Genomic DNA, 21,176 nt, shown 5'->3' with positions numbered 1-21,176 from the left:
CCCGCTTCAAACCCCTCCGAGCCATACATGAAGCGAACTGACGCCCACCATGAAGATGTGGCACAACCACGAACGTGAAGCCAAACAACAGGTCACAGCTCACCAGCTCAAATCCCTCGGCAACTAAGACTAACCTGAGCACAACCAAGCCCCCACCTGAACAGAACACACCCCCACCCAATCAGAACACAGCCAAGCCCCCACCCAATCAAGTCACACCCCCACTAGCAGTTAAAAGGAAGAAGCAGCTGCAAGCTCACATTATTCCGAGAAGCACAAAGCCGAAGACACAAGCATGAAGATGGTGAATCGAAACGTCGCCTAGATACTTCCAATTTTACGTGGGAGAAAACCCAAATAACCAAAGATATATATACATACATACATACATACATACATACATACATACATACATACATATGTTTTCTGAGGTTTTCGCGGGTATTTGTATGTGGATCTTTGGTTATTTGAGTTTTCTCCCACGTAAAGTTGGAAGTATCTAGGCGACGTTTCAATGAAGTCTCATTCATCATCTTAATTTAATTTAGCTTAAACAGCTCTTTAAAATACATGTTTAAAACCACAAATCCTGAACGCCCCAGAATTCTAGGTATGTCACAGAAAATGAGAGATAATTTTCATATCCTTGATCTAAATTGGTCTTTTACCCAAGCCTTGTACCCTCCAGAGATGTCAGATTAAATTTCCTGTCATCCAAAGGAGGCATCAGCCTGAATTCAGATGTATCTCTAGATCATCCATTCGCAGAGAACTCTGCTAATGGATGAAACACGAAGCAGAAGCAAGAGGAAGAGAGCCACGAAATTAAAAGATACAATTCAACTGCCGCCTTTTTATTGAGAGTGCAGGTTCTCCTCTTATAGACCCCTGATCATTTGTTACTCCTCTCAGGTTCTGGGGAAGGGGTGCACCTTCTCACTTTCTTACACTGTGTTCTAGATCACCAGCCCCAACCCTTTGAAGCTCCAGGGACTGGTTCTGTGGAGAAAGGTTTTTCCATGGCCCGGAGGAGTGTGTGGTTACATGTGCTGCCTTCATCCCACAGATGCTTGTTTCTGCAGACTGGTTTCTGGCATGCCTGGTACCGGTCCATGGACCAAGAGGGTTGGGAACCCCTATTCTAGGAGAAATAGCCTTTTCTGATTTCACTGGTTATTGGGAATAGCAATAGCAATAGCACTTCACAGTGCTTTCCAGACCTCTCTAAGCAATTTGCAGAGTCAGCCTCTGGCCCCCAACAATCTGGGTCCTCATTTTACCCACCTCGGAAGGATGGAAGGCTGAGTCAACCTTGAGCCTGGTGAGAATCGAACTGCCAAATTGCAGTCAGCCAGCAGTCAGTGGAAGTACTCTGCAGTTCTGCATTATAACTACTGCAACACCATGGCAGAAGGAAGGAAGGAAGGAAGGAAGGAAGGAAGGAAGGAAGGAAGGAAGGAAGGAAGGAAGGAAGGAAGGACGGAAGGAAGGAAGGAAGGAAGGAAGGAAGGAAGGAAGGAAGGAAGGAAGGAAGAAAGAAAGAAAGAAAGAAAGAAAGAAAGAAAGAAAGAAAGAAAGAAAGAAAGAAAGAAAGAAAGAAAGAAACCTGAAAGGGGAGGAGGGAGGGAGGAAGGAAGATAAGGAAAGAAGATAAGGAAGGAACAGCAATAGTAGCTAGACTTATATACCACTTCACAGTGCTTTTACAGTCCTCTCTAAGCAGTTTACAGAGTCAGCCTCTTTCCCCCAACAATCTGGCTTTCCTCATTTGACCCACCTTGGAAGGCTGAGTCAACCTTGAGCCTGGTGGGATTCGATCTGCCAAATTTGCAGGCAGCTGGCAGTTGGTAAAAGTAGCCTGCAATTCCCTCTCCTTCTCTCTCTCCTTCCCCTCTCCCCTCTCTCCTTCCCTCTCCTTCCCTCTCTTCCCTTTTCCTCTTCTCCACTTCCCTCTCCTTCCCTTTCTTCTACTATTCTCCTCCCACCTACTTCCCTCTCTCCTTTCCCCTCTCTCCTTCCCTCTTCTGACTCCTTTCTTCTCTTCCCTCGTCCTTTCTCCCCTCCTCTCCTCCACACCACTCCCTTTCCCTCTCTCCTTTCATCTCTCCATTTCTCTTTCTTTCCATCTTTTTCTTTTCATTGTTGTATATAAGGAGAGGGAAGTGGAGGAGAGGAGAGGAGAAGAAAGGAGAGGGAAAGAGATGAAAAGAAATAGACTGTCAATGTAAAATTGAAAGTATGATGTATGGTAAAGGAAAATCAATAATAAAAATATTTTTTAAAGAAGTAGCCTGCAATACTGCACTCTAACCACTGTGCCACCATAGTTCATGCACTCTCTGAGGAAGAAGTGGATGTATCTGGATGTACATATGTACATCTACAGCTAAAAGCTATAGACAGCAGTTCTGTAGCTTCTACAGTAGATGCGGTGGATAAAAATGTTCATGTACTGTAGGTGATGACCAGGCTGAGCCTGAGGGAGGGGTCAAGTGCATCATCAGTCTCGAATCCCTTCATGTCCACAAGAGATCCAAGTCCAGCCCACCTTGAATTCTGTTGACTCCTATCTACCACCAATTTGCTTTGACCGTTAGTAATTCAGATTCTTGTAGAGAGTGTTGGCATGCAATAACCCTGTATTCAATTGAACTGCCCTGATTCCTGATTTCCTGCACATGACAGTTCATGAGCCAATGGTCAAAAGAGCTTCACAATGTTATTTGCTTTTATTTTATTTATTTCCCACCGTTATTATTTTTTTTGCCAATAACTCAAGGTGGCAAACATACCCAACATTCTTTTCTCCTCCTATTTTCACTACAACCACCACCCTGTGATGTGGGTTGGGCTGAAAGAAAGGGACTGGCCCAAAGACACCCAGCTGACTTTCATGCCTAAGGCAGGACTAGAACTCATGATCTTCTGGTGATTGACCCAAAGTCACTAACCCAGTTTTCATGCTTAAAGCAAGACTTGAATTCACCATCTCTTGCCTTTCTAGTCCACTAGACCAAGGGTCTCCAACCTTGACAACTTTAAGACTTGTGGACTTCAACTCCCAGAATTTCTCAACCAGCTTTGCAGGCTGAGGAATTCTGGGAGTTGAAGTCCACAAGTCTTAAAGTTGCTAAGGTTGGAGACCTCTGCACTAGACCAACCTGGCTCTTACTGCTAGAAGTCTGATCTAAGGAGCCTCATTGCAAAATATGGAACCTTCATATTACATTTATTTGGCTTACCATACATACAGTTACTTTTCTTGCTTAGTTTTCATAAATGATTGTAAGATCTATCCCCATGCCCTGCCTCTTATCCCCAGCTCATGATTGAGATAGGTTTAAGTCATACGTAGCTGGTAAGGACTTTTGAATTGTGTTGATGCACACGCACAATCACTGAACCGAATGTTATACCAACAACTTCCCACCCCTGGAATGGGTACAGAAAAGGTCATGCTGGCATTATTGTGTGCCTACTCAATGATTGAGACCAAACAAGTTGAAGAGCACGTCAACTCATTAAAGTGGAGAAAAGTCCTGAGACTTATGAGTTTTCCTTCAAGGAAGACTCAGTTCATACATCATGTAGGATTTGTTCAGGCTGCCTGAAGATCTTGGCCTAATTTGAAATCCTCCAAAGTTCTGGGTTTACTCACGCTGTTCTTTCCATTCATGGTCTTCCTTCTCACTGCATTTGCTGCATTGGTGGGCCGCCTTGAGACTCATGTATAGCTCCTGAGCTCTGAGTTCCTCCTGCTTTCGAATCTGCTCTTCCCCTCTTTGCCTTTCTTCTTCTTCTCTTCTCTAAAAATAAAAGGAGAACATGAAATTTGAGGAGGGGGAGAGAAGCACATGAAGAAATTTCCTGTCCCAGCTTGGGTGTTTAGGAAAGAAAGACCCTTGATGCCATTTGCAGCTAATAGAATAGAATAGAATTCTTCATTGGCCAAGTGTGCTTGGACACACAAGGAATTTGTCTTGGTGCAAATGCTCTCAGTGTACATAAAAGAAAAGATACATTTGTCAAGAGTCAAGAATCATAAGGTACAACACTTAATAATAGTCAAAGGGTACAGGTGAAATTCAAAAATTAGAATAGCGTGCAAAAGTTCATTTATTTCAGTAATGCAACTTAAAAGGTGAAACTAATATATGAGATAGACTCATTACATGCAAAGCAAGATAGTTCAAGCCGTGATTTGTCATAATTGAGATGATTGTGGCTTACAGCTCATGAAAACCCCAAATCCACAATCTCAGAAAATTAGAATATTGTGAAAAGGTTCAATATTCTAGGTTCAAAGCGTCCCACTCTAATCAGCTAATTAAGCCATAACACCTGCAAAGGGTTCCTGAGCCTTTAAATGGTCTCTCAGTCTGGTTCAGTAGGAATCACAATCATGGCAAAGACTGCTGACCTGACAGTTGTGCAGAAAATCATCACTGACATCCTCCATAAGGAGGGAAGGCCTCAAAAGGTAATTGCAAAAGAAGTTGGATGTTCCTAGAGTGTTATATCAAAGCACATTAATAGAAAGTTATGTGGAAGGGAAAAGTGTGGAAGAAAAAGGTGCACAAGCAGCAGGGATGACCGCAGCCTGAGAGGATTGTCAGGAAAAGGCCATTCAAAAGTGTTGGGGACTTTCACAAAGAGTGGACTGAGGTTGGAGTCATTGCATCAAGAGCTACCACACACAGACGGATCCTGGACATGGGCTTCAAATGTCATATTCCTCTTGTCAAGCCGCTCCTGACCAACAAACAACGTCAGAAGCATCTTACCTGGGCTAAAGAAAACAGAACTGGTCTGTTGCTCAGTGGTCCAAAGTCCTCTTTTCTGGTGGGAGCAACTTTTGCATCTCATTTGGCAACCAAGGACCCAGAGTCTGGAGGAAGAATGGAGAGGCACACACTGCAAGATGCTTGAAGTGCAGTGTGAAGTTTCCACACTCTGTGTTGATTTGGGGAGCCATGTCATCTGCTGGTGTTGGTCCACTGTGCTTCATTAAGTCCAGGGTCAACACATCCATCTACCAGGAGATTTTGGAGCACTTCATGCTTCCTTCCGCAGATGAGTTTTATGGAGATGCTGACTTCATTTTCCAGCAGGACTTGGCATCTGTCCACACTGCCAAAAGCATCAAAACTTGGTTCAATGACCATGGGATTACTGTGCTTGATTGGCCAGCAAACTCGCCTGACCTGAACCCCATAGAGAATCTATGGGGCATTGTCAAGAGAAAGATGAGAGACATGAGACTGAACAATGCAGAAGAGCTGAAGGCTGCTATTGAAGCATCCTGGTCTTCCATAACACCTCAGCAGTGCCACAGGCTGATAGCTTCCATGCCATGCCACATTGAGGCAGTAATTGCTGCAAAAGGGGCCCAAACCAAGTACTGAGTACATATGCATGCTTATACTTTTCAGAGGTCCGATATTGTTCTATGTACAATCCTTGTTTTATTGATTGCATGTAATATTCTAATTTTCTGAGATTGTGGATTTGGGGTTTTCATGAGCTGTAAGCCATAATCATCTCAATTATGACAAATCACAGTTTGAACTATCTTGCTTTGCATGTAATAAGTCTATCTCATATATTAGATTCACCATTTAAGTTGCACTACTGAAATAAATGAACTTTTCAACAATATTCTAATTTTTTGAGTTTCACCTGTACAATATGCAATCAAATCATACTAGGAAACAGTCAATATAAATCATAAGGATACAAGCGACAAAGTTACAGTCATACAGTCACAAGTGGGAGGGGATGGACAACAAGGAGTGATGAGAAGATTAATAGTAATAGTAGTGCAAAATTTGTCATAGTCAGACAGTGTTAAGGGAATTATTTGTTTAGCACAGTGATGGTGTTTGGAAAAAACTGTCCATGTGTCGAGTTGTTCTGATGTGCAGTGCTCTATAGCATCATTTTGAGGGAAGGAGTTGAAACAGTTCATGTCCAGGATGTGAAGGGCCTGTAGATATTTTCATAGCCCTCTTTTTGATTCATGCAGTATACAGGTCCTCCATGGAAGGCAGGTTGGTAGTAATTGTTTTTTCTGCAGTCCTAATTATCCTCTGAAGTCTGTGTCTGTCCTGTTGGGTTGCAGAACCAAACCAGAGAGTTATAGAGGTGCAGATGACAGACACAATAATTACCAAAGTAGGGAACATCATCAGTGCTGGGAATAGGGTTACTAACACTGATGATGTTCCCTACTCTGGTAATGAAACATCTGCAAAAAAGCAACCAAGCTCAGAGAGCACCGGGGACCTCACAGTTGAATCCTGAGCTACAAATATTATCTTCTATTTATCTAGGCCAGAGGTGTCAAACTCACGTCATCACAGTGGCATCACGTGATCTATTGGGACTTTCCCCCTCTTCACTAAACAGGGCATGGGCATGGCCAGCATATGGTACATCCGGCCTGTGGCCCTGGAGTTTTACAGCCCTGATCTAGACTATCTTTGGTGGGTATAATATTAAGAATATACCTTAACTCTTTTCATGTTTTTCCCCATAAAGTTCTCTAATAACCAGTTACCCAGAAGGCAACCAATGGACCTGGTGCAGATACAGAAGCTTCCCTGGAGACTGGGAAAATCACTTTGATCCATGAACTCTGTTTATGATAGCTTGCTTCATTGCACTTTGGCAAATATGTGTAGTGGGAGTAGGAAGTCTCTGAACATTTACTATCTTTCAGAAGGTTCTCCATGACCTTTAAGAGGCCAGCCAGGCTCCAGTGGCTTGATGGTTCAGAGGCCAACGCTATTTTTAAAGGAACGAGTAGTTAAGGAATATTGGCATTTCTTGTTTGCAAGAAGGAAAGAGTGCAGAAGTGTTCTTTCAAGTGTAAATAAAAAAGGACAGGTGTCCTGGGTTTCAGAAAGATAACGTGCTCAGAGACACTGGAGCAAACGACCTTCAAAATGCTTTTTGTCCATTGACATTTCAAACATGAGCGGTAGGAAGGGTAGCAATTTGCTAATTACAAACATTTATCATACGCAAGGGGATGCAACGTTGGGAAAGGGGTGCAGGTTGCTTACCTTTGGCCAGAAATCAAGAGGCTTTGCCAAGTGTGTGAAAAATGGTATAAGGCTAACATTTCTTTAAGCTGCAGCAGGTTTGCTATCACTAAAAAAAGCCATAAGCCTTGCTATTTGTAGTAGCTGCGAAATTGGGAGCTTTAAAAAAAAAAATTATCCAGAGAGTTTGGTGCATAAAGACTGCCATGATTAATAGATCTCTGCAGTGTTTCTGTTTTTAAGGAAAGGTTTTCCTCCTCTCATTTTTTTTTAATACTCCAAGCTCTTTATAGCTTTTTACCCTGGATTATAAATGGAGCCCCAGCTATGGTATGAAAGATAAACTCAGCCTGGAGAATTTTGGATGAAGATCTTCCTTGCGCTTGGAGAACAGCCCAGAAATCTGCCTTCCAAACATAACCTCCCACCTGCAGACAGCTGCAGAGCCCAGGAATGAGATCATTCTTGGTCAAGAGAGAGCGGCAAGCATCTTTATTCCATTCCTTTCTTTACTCTTGAAAACATATGGGGCAGGGTGTAGCCAGCCTTGGGACTGTGCAAAACTGTACATGCTCAAAATATTTCCAGTTCAAAGCACACCGTTTGGATCTTACTTTCCAGTGTTGAAACAAGGCAGTGTAAGCATAAAACAATTTGTTTCATAGAACATAGGATGACAGTCGGAAGGGACCTTGGAGGTCTTCTAGTCCAATCCACTGCTCGAACAGAAGACCCTACACCAAATGCCTCCAGTGATGTAATACCCCCAACTTCTGGAGGGAAGTTGTTCCACTGGTTAATTGTTCGTTAGGAACTTCCTCCTTATTTCTAGGTTGCTTCTCTCCTTGGTTAATTCCCATCCATTGCTTCTTATCCTGCCTTATAGTGCTTTGGAAAATAGGTTGACCCTCCTCTTCTTTGTAGGAGTCCTTCAAATATTGGAAGACTGCTATACTGTCACCCCTGGTCCTTCTTTTCATTCAACTAGACATACTCAGTTCCTGCAACCATTCATCATATGTTTCAGCCTAATCATCTTTGTTGCTCTTTTCTGCATTTTGCTGGAGTCTCAAGATCCTTTTTATATTGTGGTGACCAAAATTGGATGTAAATGTTTTTGATCCTGCTATTTAACATGGAAATTCTGTCACTTGATTGTAGTGGGCGGGAAAAAATATCTGATTAAATGTGTAAAAATGAATAAATAAAATGTCCAAGTTACCATTTTCTCTGGCCTGTCATTTAGATGTCAGCGCTTTCAATATTACTTACAATCTTCCTAATTAATGCTTGGGAAAAATGAGAAAAAGTGTCCTGGGTTTGGGATTGCAATGTTTTTGTGTTGGTTGAACGATATGCCCATTGTGCTGTTCAGTTTAAAAATACAATTCTTTAATCATTTTCATCAGAATTGTAGTAAAGCCCATGTCAACTCATAAAATATTTCTCTGGTCTTTTAGAGTTGCCAACAGAAAGGGAGGGGGGAGCAATGCTGCAGCTTGGAAATTGAAAGTGCATTCCATAAATAGTTTTCAAAGATAGTAACTAGGTGACCAAAGTTTCTGCCATGCAAAATTCTAACTGGAGAGCCTGATTGATGACTCTGGGCTATGGATGTGTCCCATTGGAGAATATGAATTATGATGCACCCAGGGGGTGGGGGAAAACCAAGGTCAAGGGTGACAAGGAATGATGTGTCTCAGAGTCAGCTACACCCAGGCAGTACCAGACATGTTAACTCCCAATAAATCCTTTGAAGTTTTGTAAGTTTGGCTGGAGACTCATGATTTCATTGGGGTAACTACCGGAATCCTGACAGTCCAAACAAAGAAACAAGATCTGCGACAGTGCACATGAAGGAGTGGAGTTGAAGGAGTTAACAAACGGGATGAAATTAAAAAGGACATATTAAGATGGGAGAAATTGCAATTGTCATTTGTTGGGAATAATTTCCATGATAAAAAAATTATGTTTTGCCAGGATAATGTTATAGCTTCAAGCAATACCTATTCTGACAACCAATATACCATTTAAGGAAGAAAGATATACCTAGGTTTGTATGGAAAGGGGAAAAGTCAAGGGTTAGATATACAGATGCAAAAGAAAGAAGAGGTTTAGATTGGCCTGATCTCAAATTTGTGTTTTACAGCCTGCTACTTGGTTTAGATGAAAATGTGAGTTTTGCTGAGAAATAAAACAACAACAACATTAGAACTAGGATATTACAAACTGGGGTTTGGATGGTACAATAAAGTTAAGGTCTATGTAGATTTCAAGAATAATTATACTACAAGTGTCATATTGAACAGGTATGGAACTGATGTTAACCCAGACTATGCCTAAAAACGCCATAATGGATCTCAGCAAACACAACATTTTAAAAGAAAAAAAAAAGTAAGTAAAGAAAAATACTGTTAATTTATTGAGAATGTAGAAAACAAAGTAAAATTTCCACCCCCTGTTCTCCCTTCGCTGCTCTTTCTTTTCTAGTGATTTTTGTACAAACTTATTGCATTTATCTCCTGATGGAAATCAAGAATCCAAGCAGTTCAAAGGAATATTGGTTTATTGCTCTTTGCAAGAATCTGAACTAGTAACAGTCAAAGCAAATTGGTGGTAGATAAGAACTCAAGCTGGGCTGGACTTAGATCTGTTCTGGTCATGCAAGAACTCGAGACTGATGATGCATTTGACTCCTCCCTCAGGCTCAGCTCCTACACCTGCCTTTTTTTCCTGAGAGCTCAGGGCAACTTACTTGGAATCTGCCCTCCCCCCCCAAAAAAAAAAAAAAATGAGTAGGGGAGAACAGCAGGGACTGGCCCAAAAGTTCAAAGAGGTGTCTTGCAATTACATTCATGTATTGCTCAACATTTGGGAAGCAGGTCAGAGATTTAGGGAGGGGCGTGACCAGAAATACCAGGTTGTATATTTCTGCAAAATGTATTTTTAAGGGAGCAATGAAAACTCCTCAGAAAAACAATGCAGCTTTTTTTTAACTTTATCAAAACATGAGCATTCCTCTGGCTGAGCGTTATGCCCATTTCGCAGCCATAAAACAGGTGCAATCTGCTACAGAGCATAATGAGACCTGTCACATCATATTAATGCCTCTGCGGTTATAATATATAATATAATATATATATAATCACTAGAAACTACTGTGAGAATCCTCAGGGAGCTGAAGAAGAAATGCTTCCTTGGTGAGAAAACTGTTTTGTTTTCCAAAGTTTTTGTTTGGGTTCGCAATCACGGAGCGAGTTTTAATTAAAGCAAAGTAAAAAACTGCATAATAATTGGTGTGTGTGTGTGAGTCAACCTTATTATTTTGAAAGCACAGCTTGATTGCAAATTATTATGTTCTGCTCCTACTGTAGCTCAGCAAAACACATGTTGAGTGAATGGAGGGAGGTTGATTTTTAACCTGGTTCTCCTCTGTTTCTTTGTCACATGACACTGATTTAATAAATAATCTGAAAGACCTGAAACATCAGAAAAATAACCTTTAAGACACCTCTCATAGTTTGCTTTTTTCCAAAAGGTGGAAGGCTAGTCATGGCATGTTAACTTTTGTGTTCCCGCATGTATAAATCTTGGTTTCTATGGGTTCTTTGCTCAAAGAGATAGCATCCATCATACAATACATATTTCTGACATGACTTTCTGTAGGGATAAGAAAAAAACACAAAGAGAAAATAGTAATGAAGTATGAAACCGAAGATGGACAATAAGAAAAAATAAAGGAAAATCTAAATTACACCTGCATTCACTATACCTCTCTTTATTTTTATACCCTTGCAAACTACCTTTCTCTCCATCAACTCCGTATGAAAGTTTTATATGCTGCTTTTTGACTTGATGAGTTGCCTTTTGACATTCTCTTTTCTCAAACAAGAACTTGCATCCCCCTAAGTTAGTGCAACGCAAAATCCTGATATTCCTTTACCCCGATGCTATTATTTGAGAAACCTCAATTGGACTGTAGAGAGCTGTTGCAGCAATGTTAAACTCCAATAGACAAACTAATAGGGTCTTCATAAATTGAAACTCCTCATTTTTGCTCAGAGGTCTTCAATACTCGTGGAGAGTAGAAGGGCCTGTCCAAGAACCGGTCAATGTATTTAAATAGCTTGGGAGGGCTTTCCATACCAAAAGTACTTGGAAGACACATCTGAACCACAAGATGCCATCAGCCATTAGGTCTTCAAATGCCATCCCAGAGGCAGAGGACAATTAGTGCCCAGAGCCTTAAAACTTTTTGAGGCTAAACTATTGACATCCTGTTTTGCAGTTGGTATAACAATACCCTTGAACAGTTTTATCTTTGTGTTAATACTTATAGTTGCCATAGACCAAATTGGGTCCATGTGTTGAAACATGGCCACCGCTATTCTAGTTCAATGGTTAACATTTTGGCTTCTTTCTACAAGCATCCATTCAACGGCAGACCTCATGTTTCCATTTTAAATTGATTGAGTTCTTTACAACTTAACATTTATCCTTCCAGTTCTCCACTGCTAATTAACTTGCTACTAAGATTTATCTATTTGTGATAGCTTCTTTACCTTACAGGTATAGTTTGGATTGATTCACTTCTTTTGCCTTCAAGGACCTAAGCTTCCAATAGGTTGATAGCTTGAGGGTTTCACCATCACTGCTCCAACTTTTTGGAAAAAAATCAACCTTTTCCATCAAGTCTTTGGAGAATGGGCTTAAGGAATTATGGTTGGCAGGTTTGATCCGGAAAGTTATAATTTTATGCTTTCATTTATTCAGTGACCTTGTAGACCTATAGATGTGTCCTAATTTGAGGACTGGAGCTTTCATTGATGTCTGGAGAAATGGGCAGTATGTAAATGATGGAAATATTTTTTAGGCCCGAATCTTATTTGCATTATCCAACCTAAACATTTGCTGAAAATCATTTGGATTCCCAGTCAACAACATGGCATCATCCACATAAAAACATACATCTATATTCATGTTCCCAACCTCTAACATCACAAGAAGCATTCCTTATACATAAGTACATTAAACAGCAAGGGAACATCATATATTCTTGTCTTGCTTGCTCCTGAATGTGAAACATTTGTGATGCATTCTATTTATTTATTTTCGGTAAGCTTTACTTAATATTTAACAACCAACCTTACCTCCATGTATGCTTTATCATACGCTTACCATAAATCAACCAATATATAATAACCTCTCTTTCTCACTTGCATATATCAAGCTATCACTACTCTTGACTGTAGAAATTCTTCATGCAACTACTGTATTTTCTACTACAAAGACCTATATAAAGAAAGCACAACTCACCGCGACCAACTCATTGTGGGAGAACTCGCCACAGCCAAGTTGCTGCAGGACAAAAATTACATTAATATTGAACAGATGGTAGAATACAATTATTAAAGAAAGAGTGCAAAAGAAGGACAAATAAAATGTGAATGACAAACATCAAAATAATTGTTTAATGATTTTAAATAATTAAATTGAATGGTTGAATTATCCTGCAGTGAATTGTCCTGCAGCAAGTTGACCATGATGAGTTGGTTGTAGTGAGTTGTCCAGGGGTGGGATGGAAATATTTTTACTACCGGTTTGTGGGAGTGGCTAGGTGGGAGTGGCTAGGTGGGCATGGCAATGTGACTGGATGGGCACGGCTTCTTCTTCTTCTTCTTCTTCTTCTTCTTCTTCTTCTTCTTCTTCTTCTTCTTCTTCTTCTTCTTCTTCTTCTTCTTCTTCTTCTTCTTCTTCTTCTTCTTCTTCTTCTTCTTCTTCTTCTTCTTCTTCTTCTTTATTTTTATTTTATTTGGTTTGTCAAGATAACAGGTATAAGTATAAACATAGTTATGAATACATGAAATGGATACATATAAGAAAAATAAAAGAAACAATAGGACAGGGATGGTAGGCACGTTGGTGCGCTTATGCACGCCCCCTACAGACCTCTTAGGAACGGGGTAAGGTCAATAGTAGAAAGTCTAAGGTTAAAGTTTTTGGGGTTTGGGGAAGAAACCACAGAGTCAGGTAGAGTATTCCAGACATTGACCACTCTGTTGCTGAAGTCGTATTTCCTGCAATCAAGTTTGGTGCGGTTAGCCATGAGTTTATATCTATTGTTTGATCTTGTATTGTTATGGTTGAAGCTGAAGTAGTCATTGACAGGTAGGACATTGCAATGTATGATTTTTATATACTATACTTAGATTGGACTGAAGGCGGCGCAGTCTAGGTTTTCTAGGTCTAGAATTTCGAGTCTGGTGGCATAAGGTATTCTGCAATGAGTAGATGAGTGGAGAACTCTTCTTGTGAAATATTTCTGGACTTTCTCAACTGTGTTAATATCAGATACGTAATGTGGGTTCCAGACTGATGAGCTGTATTCGAGTATTGGTCTAGAAAATGTTTTGTATGCTCTAGTTATTAGTGTAATATTACCAGAGAAAAAGCTACATAAGATTAGGTTAACAACTCTTAATTCCTTTTTGGCTATGTAGTTACAGTGAGCTATAGCACTTAGATCATTAGAGATGAGTACTCCAAGGTCCTTGACAGAGTTTGCATCATCAACAAGGTCTTGACTATTCAGCCTGTATTTTATTTTCTGATTATTTTGCCAATATGTAAGACAGAGCATTTATTTGTTGTGATTTGAAGTTGCCATTTGTTTGACCATTCTGATACAAGTCGAGGTCTTTTTGAAGGGTAGCAGTATTGTCTGTGGTGTTGAATAGCTTTACATTGTCAATGAAGAGAACGCAGTTGCTCTTAATATGATCACAGAGGTCATTTATGTAGAAATTATGAAGAGAGTTGGTCCTAGAGCATTGCCTTGGGGACACCACTGTTGACAGGTACAGAATTTGATAGGACATTCCCAATTTTGACCATTTGTTGTCTGTTTGACAGGAATGCTTCTATCCAGTTATGCAGGTGTCCAGAGATACCATAAGATTTTAGTTTTAGGAGTAGTTTGTCGTGTACCACTGAATCAAAGGCTTTACCAAAGTCTATGTAGATTGCATCTATTGCTTTGCCCTGATCGAGTTGTGTAGTCCATATGTTTTTGCAGTGTAAGAGTTTCAGATTGCAGGATAGGTTTTTTCTGAAACCAAACTGTTTATTAGAGAGTAGGTTGTTTGTCTCTAAGTGGAGGATAATGGATTGGTTAATAATTGATTCCATGAATTTACAGGTGACGCAGCATAAAGAAATTGGTCTGTAATTTTCAACTAGGCTGGGGTCTCCCTTTTTGAAGATGGGGATGACCGTGGCTTGTTTTTGCTCCCAGGAAGCTTCCCTGAGGCCTGGGAAAGCAAAAAAATGGAGATGGGGGGAGCGCATACTCCCCTATGTTCCCTTTTTTGCCTCTTGGACCTCAGGGAAGCCTCCTGGGTGAAGTAGTAAGACAGCGAGGGGGATCCCGGCACAGCTGATCATTGGAACAGCTGATCGTTGGAAGGGAAAAAATAGACAGGCCGGTTTAACCAAATGGTAGCATTTTTTACTACTGGTTCGCTTGAACCGGGCCAAACCAGTAGAATTTCACCACTGGAGTTGTCCCATTCCAACAAACGTTACTCTCCTAGTCTTTCTTTTTCAAAAACAATATCCTGCTGTAAGAAAAATTCCAACCTAAGAAAGGTTTACCTCCTGGGAAACTGGCTATAGAAGTTATTCCAAAACGTGGGTTAGCTTTTAGCTTGGACTCCAAGAATTTCATGCAGGTGGGTCCAAATCTGCAGGCATATTGAAAAGAAGCAAGTTTTTTTCTTACAACACTATTCTTGTAGATTTTGACCCACCCACTCTGGAAATCTCTTATCTTTTTCAGTGGTGTATCAAGATTCAAGGACTTTCAGCTTGAAGTAGATGAGGAGCTCATAAAAAGGGTAGGGAAAATTCAGAGATGAAATATATCTATCTTGCATCCTGGGTGGAAGATAGACAAGAGTAATCTTTAGGATTCTGCTTCAAATTTCAACTGTGCTGTTCTTACCTTCACATGTTATCTTACCTTAACTCCAATAGCAATTCTTGAAAATTGCTCCTGATTTTGTAAGCCATTCATGCTGTTTTCTTGGTAATCGTACAGAGTTGTTTTCTTGTGGGATCTTTCTTGTGGGATCTTTCTAGTATTTCCCAGTCGCCCTAGTAATTTCTACTTCACTTCCATCCAATTACTAACCAAAACTAAACTTTTCAAAACCTATCCACAATAGGTCACATGGTCATTCTGTGTGTGTATTTGTTCTTAATGGGGGTGGAGAGTGATTGTCTCTCTGTCTACTTTTTGATAGCTAGTAGCTTGGAAAATAATTAAATCCCAATGTACCATGAATGGAATAGAATGTAGAATGGAATGAAATAGAGTGTAGTGGAGTAGAGTGGTGTGGAGTTGAGTAGAAGAGAAGAGAAGAACATTGTAAGAGATCCAAACCCAAACATTGGAAGATAGAGTAGAGTAAGGTAGAGTAGAGTAAGGTAAAGTAGAGTAGGGTAGAGTAGAAGAGAAGAGAAATATTCTAAGAGATCCAAACCCAAACATTGGAAGAACCACTCAACCTTTAATTCCTCTTGGATTTTCTCCTCCTCCACCAATTTGGCTGCTTTGCGATCTTCTGCCTCTATCTTCCATTTCTCTGCCACTATTCGAGCTTTCTCCTTTGCCATAGCATCACGGAACTTCTTTGTGATTTCAGCTTCCTTTTGTTTCCTTTCCAAAACCACAAAAGAAAGAAAGACAAGGTAAGGAAGTGTAAGTCAACCTTGAATTGTCATTGAGAACAAAAGTCTAAGGATACTGGACTACCTTGGCCTGTATATATGTCATTATTATATACACATATAATAATGTTCCATCGGTTGATGATTCTCACTGTCATAAGGATCAATTCCTCTTTATTTCCAGGTTGCTTCTCTCCTTGTTCAGTTTCCATCCATTATTCCCCTTCTGGCCTTCAGGTGCCTTGGAAAACAGCTTGACCCTTTACTCTATGTGGCAGCCCCTCAAATATTAGAAGGGTGCTATCATGTCTCCCTTGGTCCCTCTCTTCACTAGACTAGCCATGCCCAATTCCTGCAACCATTCACCGTATGTATGTATGTATGTATGTATGTATGTATGTATGTCCCAGCTTAGTTTCTGAGCCCAAGCAAGATGTTATTTCCCACTGAGATTTTGGCATTTTCAGAAATGAGTATCCATTTCAAAGACAACATTATCCAGTAGAATTCCAAAAGAATTCTCATTCAGTAGTATTTTTGACAGCAGTATTCTAGAAGCTATTTCTTTGCAGATACTCACCATAGCTCTTCTGCTTCCTTCTGAGCCTGCTGTCTGGCTCGTTCTGCAAGAAGCTCCTCTGAAATCTGCTCGTATGTCTTGTCTCCAGGGGCTTCTCCCATGATCCAAACCCAGACCTCGCCATCAGATCCCTGAAGCCACTGGACGTGCTTCCTGTTACCTGGAAGAGCCATCCAGACACATTGCTAGGAGGAGAAAACCTCAGAGCCCTCAATCAAAACAAACCAGGTCTTGAAATACAAAGAATGAGAACTAAGCACTGGGCCTGTGCAAGATCATGAAGGAGAACTTCATTTCAGCAATGGTACCTGCAAAGCATTTCTCTGAAGTTGCCTTGCAAAGCGACCTGGCCACCTAGAAAAATGAGCAGAATGTAGCCAAGTAGTTTTACTTTGCTGGAGAAAGTGGGTGCACTGTATCTAGAAGAGCCTAGGTAAAGTAGGATTTGAAGAGAGACTTCAGCATATACAGAATAACAGAATTACGGAATAACAGCATTGGAAGAGACTTTGGAGGGGATCTATGTATTTCCTTGACTTTTTGGAATAACAAGATGCAAAGTATATATATCAGCTCTTGATAAGGATCTACAGTGTCTACCTCCTGCAACCGTGTGTGTGTGTGTGTGTGTGTGTGTGTGTGTGTGTGTTCCAGCATAACTCTGGAGTGCCTCAAGCAATTTCAACCAAACTTGGTACACAGATGACTTACACCCTCTGGGTGCAAATGCTGTGGGGGTAAGACATGTCTAAATCCCATGGGTGTGTGTGTGCCTTAAAATGATTTCTACCGTACAGCACAGTGCCATGGTAACGGCTTCATAGTACTCCAGTATTCCACAAGGGTGCTCCCTCTCAGCCCTCCAAGGAAATGTCAGGCGATTGGCCAAGTGCAATAAAAAAAAATGAAACACATTCATAGACAAGAAACTCCTGAGGAGAGGAATAGAAGAATTGTGATGCTGTGCCAGAGACAGTACAACAGCATGAATCCTGACTACAGAATTTTCCTGTCTAATTCAGGATTGGGATAAATAAATACCCAGGCAATGCTGGGTTATTGGCTAGTTATAAAATAAATTTGAACACTGACCCTATTGTCACAAGCCAATCTTTTTTCTGGGTATAGACTGATACAATAAACTTACTCCCTGCAAATAAAGTTGTGGTTATTTTAAAATTGGCTTTCATGGAAGCAACATGGTTATTACTGTTTTTCTTGTTGATCCAGACTTCTTACGGATAAATAAATGCCTTGTTGTACTATGCCAATTTGTGGGTTTTTTCTGCCATAGTTTTCAAATTATATACTTTCTTTTATTTTATCAGCAGCGTGATGAGCCTCGCCTCACAATCAGGAGGCTGTGAGTTCGATCCTCTGTGATATTTCTCTCTCTGGGTGCAGTGAGTAATTGTCTGCTGCAAATTCCACATAGGTGTTTGGAAGGGCATCCGGCCAATAAGCGCTTAAGCTCTATTCGGTCACCCGCAGCTCCACCTCAATGCAAGGGATTACAGGGTCATTCAAAGAAACAAAATACTTTATTTTATTTTCCGATCTGTGATTTAAGACGCTGAGGATAGCTACACACATTAAACTGGTCTCTTCTCTATTTGCCAGCCAGAATAACCTTAGATCTGAAGGACCAGGTTAGAGAGAGATCATCAGGGACAAACTAGATTTATAACTATATTACACTAAGAGCCAACAATGACTTGAAGGTACATAATCAATCAATCAATCAATCAATCAATCAATCAATCAATGACCCTTTATGTATTGGCTGAGGATTATGACAATTAAAATCCAAGGTGAGTAACTGGTTGGGAAAGGTTCTTTGTTACCTCCTCTTATGTCTTTTTCCAAGAATAACATCACAGTAAATCAAGGTGGTTTTTTCCCCCAGCTATTGTACCTGTGAATTCATTCCGTTTTTGGCTTCCTTTTTAATACATTTAAGATTCATTCGCTCTTGTCTCTAATGAGACATATTTGTAGACTTGTTAAACTGTAATGCCTTATTATGCTTTTATATTGATAGGCTAATCTGTTTTGGGTACATAAGAACTTGCCTCCCGTTCTCCTTCCCACTGGCTTTTTAAAATTTCATTCCTACATGTGTTCTGTTTATTTTATGACTATTATTAATCATTGGTGTTTTCCTACCTAGATGTTATCTACAGTTGGTTGTGTGTTTTAAAATTCACTTGCCGACTGAATCAAGCAACCAACCTTTTAATCTTTGTTCAAACTTTCTCTCCCCCAATACACTCATCTTTATTTTCCTTATGTCGATAATTCTTATATCCTCCTTTTTATTGTATTTATAATGCTCTCATATTGTATCTTATTTTACTATTAAACCTATTTATTCTTCTGTCCAGATTTAGAAATACAGGAATATGGAGAAGCAATGGTGAACTGAAGATGGCTGTACTGAGAGCAGAGGCAATAATCACAGTAGAATGGAGAGGCAGTGAAGAAACCTACTTAATACAATACAGAATAACAGAGTTGGAAGGGACCTTGAAGGTCTTCTAGTCCAACCCCCTGCTCGAGCAGAAAATCCTATACCATTACAGACAAATGTCTGTCCAATCTCTTCTTGAAAACCTCCAGTGATGGAGCACCCACAACGTCTGAAGGCAAGTCATTCCACTAGTTGATTGTTCTCATTGTCAGGAAATTTCTCCTTATTTCAAGGTTGGATTTCTCCTTGATTAGTTTCCACCTGTTGCTTCTTGTCCTGCCCTCTGGTGTTTTGGTGAATAGATTGATCCCCTCTTCTTTGTGGCAGCTCCTGAAATATTGGAACACTGCTTATCATGTCACCCCTAGTCCTTCTTTTCACTAGAGTAGATATACCCAATTCTTGGAATCCCACTCTGGACAAAGGGAGAACTCATGGACATAATTCATAAGGTGGTCAATTAGGTGAAATAGTGTGATGTCTCCTCCCAGACGCTTCCCCAGATACCTCTCTAGATGTCAGCTCAGAGGAAGATGAACGAATTCCAGGCATGTCTGGAGGGGAGTTGGTCAATGGCTCTCAGCAGCCACCTGAGAGGGATTTGGCTGAAGCCCAGCTGCAGCAGGATAGCCCTGAGGCTCCAGGTGGGGAAATCACACAGCTACAGCCAGTCAATGATGAGGAAGAGGAAGTGCCTTCTGCACTTGATCCAAGAACACTTAGATCAGAGCAAAGGCAGGAGCCAGCTGCCTCCTCGTGAGTAGTCCGCTGACTTTCACTGCTCCTGCTGCAGCTGTGCTTCAGCCAAATCCTTCTCAGGCAATTGCTTGAGGCCATTGACCAACTACCCTCCAGACATGCTTTGAACTAGTCCATCCGAGATGATATCTGGAGATGTATCTGTGGAAGCATCCAGGGCAGTAGTAGGATTCCAAAAAAATTACTACCAGTTGTGTGGGCATGGCTTGGTGGGCATGGCTTGGTGGGCATGGCAGGGGAAGGATACTGTAAAATCTCCATTCCCTCCACACCCCACTAACCTGCTTTCCAGCTCTGTTCTCCTGTGCAGGGCAACCAAGGAAGACCCAGCCGATCAGCTAGGACTCAATGGGAGGCAGAGAAGAGATGGGGTTGGCAGTCAGAGGTGGGATTTGCTGGTTCTCCAAACCACTCAAAATTTTTGCTACCAGTTCTCCAGAACTGATCAGAACCTCTGATCCAGGGGAGTCATCACAAATAGTTGCACATTACATGAATAGAAAAATAATGTCTTCAGGTTATGTGAAGGAATAATAATTCTGTGTGAAGGAACGATACCCTATGAGAGCATTATAAAGTCTTACTCCCAAGGGGATGATATTCCAGAGAAAGAGAACCCACCATGGAGAATGTTCTTCTTGGTCCCACCAGATGGACCTCTTTAATGGAGGAACCTCAACTGTCTGCCAAGTATCTTAGTGCAATGTTTCTCAGGGTTTCCTATATCACAGTCAACAGCCCCAAAGACTGCAAAGGATATAAACCTTTTTGTTCCCCACCATTCAGTCAGAACTTAAGAAGGTTCTTGGATGAGAAGAGAAATTTTTTCAAGGAAAACACCAAGAAAATCCAGCTGCCTCTTGAAAAAGCACCTTTGGGACAACCAAGATCTGGATGATGGAGAACCTTCATACAACATCACAGTCAATACCTTCAATGCACCTAACTAAACAGAAACCAGTGCTGTAGTCCAAAGATGTAAGGTTTTTAATCATGTAACATCTAAACCTAGTAACATATGGAACCTTCCAGTAAAGAAGAAGAAGAAAAAAAAACTCCACCATCCTCAGTTCCTGACAAAAAAAGAACACAAAGAATCAGCTTTAATGATGAATTGCTCCGAGCACCAATGATTTTAGCTCTTATCCAAGAAATTATAAATTTGGAAAATTCTGCTTTTGGCAGCCCAATTTGTAGCATCAGCTTTCCATAAGGCAGAAGGCTATGACTAATATAGCCCAGAAAATGAACCTTTAGTAATACTTGTAAAATGTAGAGAATCATCTTTTTTGGAACCATAATATTTTCCTGTGCTTTTCCAGTTCTTTCTACGACAGATTAATAGAAATTGTTTCTGGCTGAAATTCATTGCAATGAACTCCAGAAACAAGGCCTTAGAGAGCAATAGCAAGTTCAACACGGTGCTCTTGAAGAATCATTCATCTCGAATGAATTGCCCTGCCTACTATGGTGCGCACCAGAAGCTGAGGTTGTTCCTTTCCAAGCTCGGGTTTGCAGGGGGGAAAAAAACCCTAAGATTTATTTTAAAACCTCAGCGTTTGCAAAAGACAAAGGTTAATCCACAGCGGAC

At 40.7% G+C, this 21,176-nt stretch overlaps 1 protein-coding gene across 2 annotated transcripts in view; it reads right to left on the bottom strand.

Annotated features, from left to right (window-relative positions):
• The window catches only part of SH2D4B (SH2 domain containing 4B), a 70,325-nt gene that overhangs the window by 35,780 nt on the left and 13,369 nt on the right, over positions 1 to 21,176 (bottom strand). For both annotated transcript variants that reach the window (XM_087963954.1, XM_087963955.1), the window contains 3 exons: positions 16,357 to 16,516; positions 15,615 to 15,765; positions 3,659 to 3,806 (listed from right to left, as the gene is read on the bottom strand). In XM_087963954.1, coding sequence (XP_087820080.1) covers positions 3,659 to 3,806; positions 15,615 to 15,765; positions 16,357 to 16,516 — 459 coding nt within the window. The remainder of the gene's footprint in view (positions 1 to 3,658; positions 3,807 to 15,614; positions 15,766 to 16,356; positions 16,517 to 21,176) is intronic.

Source organism: Notechis scutatus, chromosome 4, assembly GCF_049901735.1.
Source record: "Notechis scutatus isolate UNSWTSFEM ecotype Mainland chromosome 4, rNotScu1.2, whole genome shotgun sequence".
Classification (NCBI taxonomy): Eukaryota; Metazoa; Chordata; class Lepidosauria; order Squamata; family Elapidae; genus Notechis; species Notechis scutatus.
The sequence above is the reverse complement of the archived record's forward strand: the minus strand, read 5'-3'. Positions and strand labels throughout refer to the sequence as shown.